The 12,614-nt window shown below is 44.6% G+C and overlaps 1 protein-coding gene across 1 annotated transcript in view; it reads right to left on the minus strand.

Moving 5' to 3' along the window:
* LOC147718370 (arrestin-C-like) overlaps positions 1–12,614 on the minus strand; it is a 134,249-nt gene that overhangs the window by 23,576 nt on the left and 98,059 nt on the right. Inside the window, exons 14-15 of the mRNA XM_086967190.1 lie at positions 4,620–4,643; positions 2,937–2,989 (exon numbers count right to left, since the gene is read on the minus strand). Coding sequence (XP_086823316.1) covers positions 2,937–2,989; positions 4,620–4,643 — 77 coding nt within the window. The remainder of the gene's footprint in view (positions 1–2,936; positions 2,990–4,619; positions 4,644–12,614) is intronic.

Raw genomic sequence — 12,614 nt, forward strand, 5'->3', positions numbered from 1 at the left:
CTTTTTGAGCCACCATGAGGACCCCAGCGCCTCCTTAATCTCCAGATGTGTCTTGCGGCTGTCCCCCCCACTAAAAGACCTTGACTAAGACCAGTGGGTTTTTAGATGCAGGCTCCTGAACAGACAGTTACTGAAAATGGATATTCAGAGTGGACGGACACTTTGACAGTGGCATAGCTAGAGCTCTTGCTGCCCAGGGCGGTCCCTGAGTTTACCGCCCAGTGCAGGTAAGAGCGGGGGGGAGGGGGTGGAAGGTGACAGATGACGAGGAAAAGTACATTTAAAATGAATAAAAGTCACTTTCTTGCACCAGCAACTATTGGGTTCACTCTTCCTCATTTTAGATGCTTTGCTGTGGCAGTCTGCAGTGTGGCGATTTTCCGAAATACATTTAAAAAAAGTACACTTACCTTGCGCTCGCTGCCGCCCACAAAAAAGTGCTATCGTCAATTAGTAGTCCAGTGGCTACTGGTCATTTGGACTTGAGTGAACTGCACCCCAGCACAGGGCACCAATACTGGACAAGCTACATTTTAGGGCAGTGACTTTGTTGTTTGGACAGTAGGGTCACAGCTAGCCTGGTGGGTCCATGCACGTTTTCATAGCGCCTGCATTACACTAAATACCTCCGGTACAAAACCTCAGCTAAAAACTAAAGAAAAGCCCATAAACAAGGTCACTGCAACGAAAACCCAAGAACCTCACTTTCGCCATTGAAGTGCATCCCTGCTGTATTTTGTTCCCTAGGACTGCAGATTGCTAGCTTTGGCTTTGGCTGCACTGTGGACATCACTCATACACTAGCCTGGCCCATAGGCTATCTGGGAATCTTCAGCTGTCCTAATCCTGTGAACAGTATTCTAAACTTATATATAAAAACGTCCTTGCTGTTCAGGAGGGAGGAGCTGACAGGATGGTAACTTTATTAGCACTTATGATTCTGTAAACTGCATCTTGGGGGTTTACTTTCACACCACCTTCTTAAACTGGTCAACCTTGCTATCTTGAGAGTAGTATAACCCAAGGACACCAGTTGTAAACAACTTCACTTGTATTTTGGGCACACAACCTCCGACTGCCCTCAGACAGCAAGAAAAGGCCTCACAGTGTAGCGTGTCATAACTGGGCCCCTGATTGTATGTGGTATGCATCAGAGTGCTTGGGTATATGAGATGGGGGTACCCCAGGACTGGGATGGCCCCATGACATATAGGGTCTGAATCTCAAAAGCCTCCACACTCATGATCATGACCCTGCAGTCGTGACGGAGGTCCTGGACTAATGGCGGAGGCTTCGCAGTCATTACGGGGTCCTGCACTCATGATGGATGCCCTGCAGTCTCCTAACTCGTGGTGAAGGCCCACACTCATGGGGAGTCTCTGCACTCGTAGCGGAGGCCCCGCAGTTGTGGGGGAGTCTCTGCACTCGTGGCGGAGGCCCCGTAGTTAGGGCAAAGGCCCCGCGATCATAGGGGAGTCTCTGCACTCGTGGCGGGGGTTCCACAGTCGTGGGGGAGTCTCCTAACTCGTGGTGGAAGGCCCACACTCATTGGGGAGTCTCTGCACTCGTGGCAGAGGTCCTGTAGTTGTGTCCGTACCTTTGTACTGCAGTTACCCGTTGTGCGCCTCCACCACGAGTGGTAGTACAGTTCTCCACTAGGATTTGTTGCAGTCTGAGCTGCTGACTCCCCTTCTCCCTGCATGTTCCCTTACGCTGGCCTGTCCATTTTCCGTCCCTTGTGGTATAAACCATTGTCAAACCAAGTGCATGCGTCGTATGTTCACCTCGCATCTAGTGAATGGAGCCGGAAGGATCCCTTTGTGTCCACAGGACCTGGTGGTCTTGCAGCCTGGGAGGACCAACACGTAAACCAGGACTGCGGGGAGGGTCACGGCCAAGGACTGCACACCTGTGACAAAGAGCAAAGCTGTTCTACTGAGAAGAGAAGGCCCAAGAACAGCTCCTGCGTGGTCAGTTTCCATGAGGCTCCCAATCACCAGATGAGAGCCCCAGCTCCCTCTTGAAGGTGGCTCCCCTGAAAGGTACCTGCACTTTGATATGAACAGCTCCTCTCGAATGCTTGTGTAGATGATGGATATGCATGCTTTCAGCAACTCTTCAGCACACAAATCTTTTCTGACAGTGCTTGTATAATCCTATGAACTTGTCCCAGTCAAACCCAAAAGACAGCTCAATCCTTTGTAAAACACAAACTAACCTAAGTAATGAAGCACCTTTGGGTGTTTGCCAAATAAAAGCTGATCAGCTGCTGTTGGAACCTTAGACATTTGAAGTGTTTTCTAAATATGTGTGAAGGTCAGCAGTCATTGCTTGTTAATGAGGCTATGTATCCCAGGGATACTCTCCTTTTCAAAGCTCTGTGATGATTAAAAGCTGGAGAGATTGAGCTAAATCTTTGCAGACCAGAGATCCCACGTGTTTGGAATGGGGAGTGATGAGTGGGCCTTTTAAAATGAATGGTTCTAAAGAAGATTGGTTACACTAAGGAGAGGAGGAATGTTGCATATGATGTGATGGGGGGTGGGGCATGTGCAAATGTAACTCCCCCAGGGAGAGAGGTATACTATTAGTACTGATACTAGCAGCCAGGGTTTGAGGGTGCGCGGTGCTCTTCACTGGCAGACGGAGTAGTAGGCGTATTCATGAAACAGAGAGTAGGGCACTCGGTTATGTAGGCATCGCAGTGAGGCAAGGTGTGACCTACTCCGTGGTGGGGCTGCAGATACTCCATGGGTATAAAGTAGCGTAGGTGGTTATGAATGGGGGAATGATGTTTATATTGTCAGAAGCACCAGGGAGTTGGCAACGAGAAGCCCACAGAGGTACTGCGGTGCCAGTCAATCCTTGATAGCTCAGGTTGCTCTTCTGCCACATGCCCCACCCTTCAGCCAGGTGTGTACCAGACCCGCACTCACCATCCGAAGGCTTGGGATGCATCAGAGTGAGGGGCAGCTCCACCGCGACGTCACTGAAAGAGAGGCCAGGACAGTGCGTGAGGACCGGGCCAGAGGATCCAGACTAGGATTCACTGTACAATGTGTCCCATAGAGACACAGAAATCACACAAAACACTGCACACAACTCAGACTCCCCATCAGTGCATCTGCCATGAAGATGCTCCCTCTGGAGGGTGTGTCACTGCTGCTACTGGTGGTACAGAGGGAGTGCAATTAGCAGCTGTGGGTTTATACTGTATGTGCAATGAGATCCTGTATGTGCAGTGTAAGTGCTTGCAGCTGCTCTCAGCGTGGAGTATGTGCTGTAAGCCGTGTGTAGGGTGTGAGCGCCCCACGTTCTCTGTGTTTACGGTGCATGCGCCACACTCAGATACTGTGTGCATAGTGATTGAGTCCTACGTATTGTATTGTAACTGCATTTATATAGCGCTTACTACCCCTGACGAGGCGTCGAATCACTCTTTTGGCAATTGGCCCACTACTCAGGAACCCATAAAGGATTAGTGGTGAATTAGTATTGTGAAATAGCGGCTACTGTGTGCATGGAGTGTTTATCGTGAGCAAGTGCGTATGCTGCGTGAATGAGTTCAGCTACTCTGTGTTTATGGTGCACATGCTTCGACTATTCTGCATGTATTGTAAGATAGTGTATGTGCAGTTAAAATCCTCTCAGCTACTGTTAGTTGAGTGTTTGTCATAAACTAGTGTGGATTGGGTGAGGGCCTTCAGCAGTGTATGTGCATCAGCTGCTTGTGTACATGCCTAAAACTAGTGTGTACACTGGAAATGCCCTCAACTTCCCTACATGCAGGGTATGAGCCACCGCCTAGTGTGAGTACAGCGTGAGTGTCCTCTGTGCTATGTGTGCGTGTCACAAGCTAGAGGGTATGATATAAGTACCCTCAACCATTGTATGTTTACGGTGTAGGTGGCCTCAGCTTCCTTGTGTACAGTGCAAGGGCCATCAGGATCTGTGCATGTCCTCATCTTCCGTGAGTATGGTGCACCACCAGTACGGTGTGTGTATAGTGGGAGTACATTCAGCCACTCTGTGACCTATGCACGCCCTTACACACTGTGTGTATCTTGTGCGTGCACTCATCTTCCGTGAGTATGGTGTGCCACCAGTACGGTGTGCGTATAGTGTGAGTACATTCAGCCACTCTGTGACCTGTCCATTCCCGTAGATACAGTGTGTATCGTGTGCATGTCCTGAGTTAATGTGTGTGATATTAACGTCATCAGCTGCAGTTGTACAAAATGAGTGACTGCATCTACCCTTCAAGGAGAAAGAGAAATAACTCAGTTCATGTGTCCAGTGGGAGTGCATACAACAGCCAGAGATGGAGAGAGAGGGAGAGAGAGAGAGGAGAGAGAGAGAGAGAGAGAGAGAGAGAGAGAGAGAGAGAGAGAGAAAGGGCAAGAGAGAGAGGGAGAGAAAGAGAGAGAGAGAGAGAGAGAGAGAATGTGTGGGTGGGTGGGAGTGTCTGTGGATGTGTGTGTGTAGTGTGTGTGTGGGTGGGAGTGTTGGTGGATGTGTGTGTAGTGTGTGTGTGTAGTGTGTGTGTGATGTAAGTTGTTGGTGTCATTACTGAGACAGTTCATATGATTTTGTTGGTTATCAGTGAATATATCCTTTACCTGGAAGTGAGGTCCCCAAGGATGCTGCAAGGAAAGAGACAGCACGTCATTAGATACATCCTCAATTACATATAGAGGTGACCAGAGAGCAATGAAGAGAAGTAAAATTATCAGGTCCGACACCCAAGGGGACACAGGCAGAGATTGGGAGATTTCTCAGCTAGCCGACACCACTCGCCTGGGAAATTCTGCGAAGCAGCCGACTCAGTGCAGAGGCGCTGAGGCAGCGTAGCTGAGACAATTCATAAAGCAAACATCCCATAGTCCCATCCCTCACAGAGAGAGCACCTCTCCTCTGTGCACTCCCCCCCCCCCCCCCCCCCCCCCTTCCCCCCATCCCAGTCACCAACCAGATAAAAGAACTTGCTCTGTCTGTTCCAGATGAAATGCTGAAGCGAAAACTACAGTTCCCATCAACACCTGTGCTGGCCCGGGGCCCTACGATTTGACAAAATGAAATCTATCGACAGAGACGTAGGACTCAGTTTAAGGATGTACGTCATTAGCACACATATTTAAAAAATGTGTAGGCCTAGGTCAGGCTTCTCGAAGGAGTAGTTCATGAGCTACTGCTAGCGCAATGAAGCCTAGGTGTCAGTGCGCTCTATAAATTGCACTTAAGATAAGATAAGCTCTTCACCTACTTGAAAGTAGCTCTCCTGTGTGCAGCCCAGCCTCCTAAATTAAAAGCTTTTGCTTGTTTGAAATAATATATGTATACCAAAATTTAAAAGTGTGTATTTGAGACAAAAAGTTGTGTATTTTCAGAACTCATAACCTGATGCCTGGAGATAAATGGTTGAATTTCTAAAATATGTTTAAAGCCGATATCTGAGTAATAAATCATATGGTTTGAAGAATTATTAATATTATTATCAACATGGTATTAGGGCATTGCAGTTATGGCGGTTATGTATTATCCGGGTTGAGGCCTTCCACATTTTTTACATTACTGCTGGCAAACATGCCTGCTTCACTGAGGTGATCATTGCTGGCAATAAACATGCTTACGATGGCCGCTAATGTCATCTTATCTGATGTGGTCACTATTACAACCCAAATAGTATTAGTAGCTCATGATGGTTCTCATTGCACAGAAGTGGCTCTTATTACAGAAAACATTGCAGACCCCTGGCCCAGGGTGATTGCCTGCTCCTCAAACATAGCTAGCCCTCATTGTGTAAGGACTTTGGCAATGAAGAGGAATGAGCTAGTAATTATATCTACTCAAGGTTCACATCCTGACACTCTTGATTAATGTGGAAGAGTCCCTGCTCACTCTCCACAGAATGCTGCAGTTGAATACCTAACACAAACTGCTGTGTGCTGCCAGGCTGTGCCAAGTAAAGGGACAGCCCCTTAGACCTTCACACAAAAATCAACAAATCAACAAAGTGACCTATCATTGCGTCACCAGGTGCATAGAATGTGTCCTTGTTTGGCATAACTCCTGTGCTCCTGCTGCATAAAGTATCAATGTCTGCACCTAGTCACCCTCCTGTGGAGTTGGTAGGCCCTAGGCCTGCATGGCGCAGAAGGACAACACATACACTAGTGAGTGGGGTGGTCAACTGGCCCAGATCTCATGGGGTACAGGGTAAAACAGATCCTACAGAAAATGTCAAGTTCCTCAACACCTGTACAATGCAGCTAGTCCGCATCCAGTTCATAGGTCCACAAACCATAAAAAACCACTGCACCCAACAAGAGTTAAAGTAAATCAATAGCTAAAACCTACTTAAAAGTAAGAAATGTCCACAGATCACATTTATTTCCTCTGTAGCTCCTTACATATTGTGTTGAATGGTGGACCACATTGCCCAAAGCCGTTTTTATTGCCACCACCCTCCCCAAACAGAATGTGAGTTTGGAGATGGAAGCATCATAGTTTCAATTCGAAAAGGGGCTCCTGGGCCTCTAATAATTCTTACTGGCCAATAAACCTGCTTCCTATAAGTGCTGTTGACGAAATATCTGATGGGCATCGTCCCAAAATGATGGAATGATAGCCACAGAGATGCTGAGTCTGGCTGGCAGGCAACATAGCGATAGACCATATGTGTCTCTTCCGAAGACCCATTATCAAGAAATATGTGACAATCAAGAAAGGTATAATGTTCATCAATCCCATTGATGATGAAGTGTCTTGGCTCAGGTAACAACCTCACTCTGGAAACTACACAGCCTATACAGCACCCCCAAAGGGAACAACCCCTGCAAAGAGCCCAAGATGGTGAGAAAAGGCAGCATTCGGGCTGGCGTAATCCTCTCCTTGACCTGTTTTCTGCATGCATGCAGTAAGCACGGATTAGGGGTTCAATAGGTTTTCTAATCTCAGTTATGACACCAACAAAGACCTTCAGATGCAATATGAAATTATTTTCTATGATTGCAATCCAAACCAACTGAACAGCACCACCATTCTGGCAGAAAGCAAGGATACTCCTCCTGGTCAGTTGGAGACCAAACGCTAGAGAAGGCATACGCATACAACTACCTGGACATCAGTTAACAGTCCATGATGCGGCCATATACATTTCCAAAAATCAGAACACAGCTCACCTTGACCACTTAAACCATTGACTGTCCGAACACATGTGAGATCCACATCCTTAAGGAATTTGGACCACTGTAATATAACCACAGTCGAACTACTCTTTCAGACCGATGGTCACCACTAATGATCACTAATCACTCCCCTACCTTTTAAGTTGAGGTCCAACCAATAAAAACCCGCCTTAGACCGTAAAAAGACTATTGGAATCCAGTGGAACTCACGAAGAGTAGAGGATCCTGGTGTCTCTGGTATTGAAACCCATCTTGGAAGGTCTATGAAGCCAAACACCAACCCAATGGTGGCCTTGGTGTCATGCAGAGACATTCATTCTGTACATCTCAGTGTGGGAATAACCCACAAAAAATATGATTAGTGACTACGGAGGAAAGCAACCTCATGCCCAGAGGGTACATGATGATAGAGATCCTCTCTAATCAAGACACAGCTTCAAGTGAATAATCTTTGCAAAGCTAAGGAGTTATGTCCTGGGACATGGAGTAGGCTGGACCTTATATAGATAAAAAAAACACAAAAATTGCCTACAACATTCTTACTTCCAGAAAATCTACTTAAGGATCAAACGAAAAAGTCTTTTAGTTTGTCCGGGTACTTTTATTTATACACTTTGAATTATTTGATTCTTTTTATTTTTTCTTTATCATATTTTGTGTTATGGACCAGATACGCACAGAATGAGACAGGTGGTACTTAAAACTGGCACCTCCTCGAAGATCTCGAATGTCCTTTTCCACGACCTATTTTTACTTATAAAAAGAATCAAAGTATAGGACAACAAATTGTACGAGCAGATGTCTCAGTACCTAAATCCAAAAGCGATTTGTTATCTCAATGGAGCCTGAAGCCGTTGGAAGGACACCGCAAATGTGGCAATTGTGTGGCTTGCCCCAATACCATCGAAGGGAAGGAGTTCAGTCATGCAGGGGTGAAATGGAAAAATCTTGGTTTTTCAAATTGTAAAACAAAAAATGTGGTTTATGTGATAATATGCCCATGTATGAAGATCTACATCGGCAAGGCCAATCAGCAAGTTAACATGAGAATTACCCAACACAGGTCTTGGATCAAAAAGAAAGTCATGACTGCCCCAATGGTGGAACATTTTGTAGAAAAAGCACATGGCGAAAATTACTTTAAGTGGTCAATTTTATTCACCATGAATCAAATAAAGCGCCCGCTGATGTCGACAGAGTGCTGCTGCAAAAGGAGACATACCTAATTTTAAAATTTAACAGTACACAGATAGGTCTTAATAACCTGTCAGAAATTTCTAGACTGTAAAAGATGTCCCCGTAATCAGGTCTTTTATATTAATGAAAGATATCTTGGTACCTTCTATAGAGTCCATCACAATTTTGATACACATTAAGAAAACGGGCCATAAAGAAACTACAAGTCCCATAATCCCCTAGTTTGAGAGGAGGAGATATATCCATTGGTTCCAAGATGGCCGCGATCGCGGTAGAGTAAAGGCGTGTGGCTCCGCAGCTGGAGAGGGAGTTAATGTTGTGGCTCTCAATTTTGACTCTGAAATAAATCTTAAGGTCGCGCACGATTGTAAACAATGCGCTAACGATACATTGTTGCGCACTAGGGACCGTTCGACACTGGCAAGAAGTCGGCCTCTTCACGGGGAACCGGTTGAGAATTGGAATCAGGTAGGCGGCCATGAGGATATACGCCTACATGTGGTTGTTGACCCGGTGTTTTGACGTTGACAATGAATATAAATGTATCTCCCATTTGTGCTTCTTTGGCCAGCTTGAATTACAGAAGCTGTGCCGAGTTCAAAGCTAAACGCGTTTGGAAAAGAAATAGGTCGGCACCACACAATATTGAAGAGGTACGTGGCACGAGCAGCTGAAGTGTCTCATAAAGCATCATACACAGGCTGACAAGTGTAGAGATTCTAATGGGTGTTCATTTATTGGTAGATCGTGACCCGAAAAAAAAATCGGCACCCTTTCTTCTTTTTGTCCAAGTTGAGAACTCGACTCAACAAACACAGGTATGATCTGAGAGTGTCAATTTGGTCAGTTCCGGCTCTCTTAGGTAAATGAGAAACAGACACTTTCAGTAGACAGTTTAATTTTTTCATTTCAAGGAACCAACAACCTAGTCGAGTTTTATGAACTTCCACTTACTAAATAAAAGGATTGAGATAGTGTATTCCGAGCAACATCAAGAAGTCTCAGATTGCCTAATTCACGCAGGTACTTATATAGATCTGCACAGCACAGTGGTGTAACTTTAGAGAGTGAAGCAACTATGAATTTGTAAATAAAACTTTATTGTTTTTTACATCTTACACAGATAAGTGACAAAGCCCTGATGAGAATCCGGGAACTGGGTTCCCTGGATTCGAACGCGTCGGCATATCTGAAAGAGCGAGTAACATATTTACTGTGTAAACTAGCATTCGCTAATTTTGCAATTGGTTGCCTTTTGGTGATTTTGTCTCCTTTTTTTGACTTTGTCTCTAATTGTTTGGATATTGATTTATTCGTTAGAATGTAAATGCACAAATATATATTGTTCGTTTTTATCAAATATTGCATATAGGATGTATGTTGTCTAATTTTCATTAGTAATTATGTGGATTGTAAATATGTGTTTATAAATGTTGTTGTATATAAGTGTAAAGATTGTTGAATGTACAATTGTTCCTTTTTATACACAAAATATGATAAAGAAAATATAAAAATAATCAAATAATTCAAAGGGTATAAATAAAAGTACCCAGACAACTAAAATACTTTTTCGTTTGATCCTTAAGTAGATTTTCTGAAAGTAAGAATGTTGTAGGCAATTTTTGTGTTTTTTTGATCCAAGTGAATAATCGGCACATGCTAGAACCTATGCAATCAATACGTAGCTCCAAGTGGACAATCTATACGTGCTACATTCTCTGTAATCAATACGCAGCTCCAAGTGGACAATCGATATGTGCTACATCCTCTATAATCAATACCAGCTCCAAGTGGACAACCGATATGTGCTAGAGCGTCTGTAATCAATAAGCAGCTCCAAGTGGACAATCAATACGTGCTAGAGCCTCTGTAATCAATAAGCAGCTTCAAGTGAACAATCTGCGTTTGCTAGATTATCTGTAATCAATACACAGCTCCAAGTGGACAATTGACATGTGCTAGATCCACTGTAATTAATACATAGCCCCAAGTGAACAATCCAAGTGTGTTAGAGCCTCTGTAATAAATACACAGCTCCAAGTGGACAATCGACACGTGCTACAGCCTCTGTAATCAATAAGCAGCTTCAAGTGAACAATCATCATGTGCTAGATCCTCTGTAATCAATATGCAGCTCCAAGTGGACAATATACACAAGCTACATCTTCTTTAATCACTACACAGCTCCAAGTGAGGAATCAACATGTGCTAGATCCTGAGTATTCAAGAAGCAGCTCCGAGTGGAAAATCGACAAGAGCTAGAACCCCTATAATCAATACACAAACCCAAGTAACCAATCCACGCATGCTAAATCATCTGTAAGCTATACCCACCCCAAAGTGAACAATCCGCGCATGCTTGATCCTCAGTTATCAATACACAGCCCCAAGTGAACAATCAACACATGCTAGATCCTCTGCAATCAGTACACAGCCCCAAGTGAACAATGGACACATGATAGATCCTCAGTTATCAATACACAGCCCCAAGTGAACAATCAACACATGCTAGATCCTCAGTTATCAATACACAGCCCCAATTGAACAATCGACACATGCTAGATCCTCTGTAATCAATACACAGCCCCAAGTGAACAATCGACACATGCTAGATCCTCAGTTATCAATACACAGCCCCAAGTGAACAATCAACACATGCTAGATCCTCTAAAATCAGTACACAGCCCCAAGTGAACAATCGACACATGCTAGGTCCTCAGTTATCAATACACAGCTCCAAGTGAACAATAGACACATGATAGATCCTCTGCAATCAGTACACAGCCCCAAGTGAACAATGGACACATGATAGATCCTCAGTTATCAATACACAGCCCCAAGTGAACAATCAACACATGCTAGATCCTCAGTTATCAATACACAGCTCCAAGTGAACAATCAACACATGCTAGATCCTCTGCAATCAGTACACAGCCCCAAGTGAACAATGGACACATGATAGATCCTCAGTTATCAATACACAGCCCTAAGTGAACAATCAACACATGCTAGATCCTCTGAAATCAGTACACAGCCCCAAGTGAACAATCGACACATGCTAGGTCCTCAGTTATCAATACACAGCTCCAAGTGAACAACAGACACATGCTAGATCCTCTGCAATCAGTACACAGCCCCAAGTGAACAATGGACACATGATAGATCCTCAGTTATCAATACACAGCCCCAAGTGAACAATCGACACATGCTAGATCCTCTGTAATCAGTACACAGCCCCAAGTGAACAATCGACACATGCTAGATCCTCAGTTATCAATACACAGCCCCAAGTGAACAATCGACACATGCTAGATCCTCAGTTATCAATACACAGCCCCAAGTGAACAATCGACACAAGCTAGGTCCTCAGTTATCAATACACAGCCCCAAGTGAACAATCAACGCATGCTAGATCCTCTGTAATCAGTACACAGCCCCAAGTGAACAATCAACACATGCTAGAACCTCTCTAATCAATACACAGGCCCAAGTGAATAATTGACGAGTGCTAGATCCTCAGTTATCAATACACAGCCCCAAGTGAACAATCGACACATGCTAGATCCTCTGTAATCAATACACAGCTCCAAGTGGACAATCAACACGTGATAGATCCTCTGTAATCAATACGCAGCTCCAAGTGGACAATCAACACATGCTAGATCCTCAGTTATCAATACACAGGCCCAAGTGAACAATCAACACATGCTAGATTCTCAGTGATCAATACACAGCTCCAAGTGGACAATCAACTCGTGCTAGATCCTCTGTAATCAATACACAGCCCCAAGTGAACAATCTACACATGCTAGATCCTCTGTTATCAATACACAGCTCCAAGTGGACAATCAACACGTGATAGATCCTCTGTAATCAATACGCAGCTCCAAGTGGACAATCAACACATGTTAGATCCTCTGTATTCAATACACAGCTCCAATTGGACAATCAACACGTCCTAGATCCTCTGTAATCAATACGCAGCTCCAAGTGGACAATCAACACGTGCTAGATCCTCTTTTATCAATACACAGCTGCAAGTGAACAAACGAAACATGCTAGATCCTCAGTTATCAATACACAGCTCCAAGTGGACAATCAACACGTGCTAGATCCTCTGTTATCAATACACAGCTCCAAGTGGACACTAAACACGTGCTAGAGCCAAGTCTTAGAAGTAGAAGAAGCAACGTCCCCTCTCCGACCTGATCCCAACACAACTGAAACATG

This window comes from Lissotriton vulgaris, chromosome 4_1, assembly GCF_964263255.1.
Source record: "Lissotriton vulgaris chromosome 4_1, aLisVul1.2, whole genome shotgun sequence".
Classification (NCBI taxonomy): domain Eukaryota; kingdom Metazoa; phylum Chordata; class Amphibia; order Caudata; family Salamandridae; genus Lissotriton; species Lissotriton vulgaris.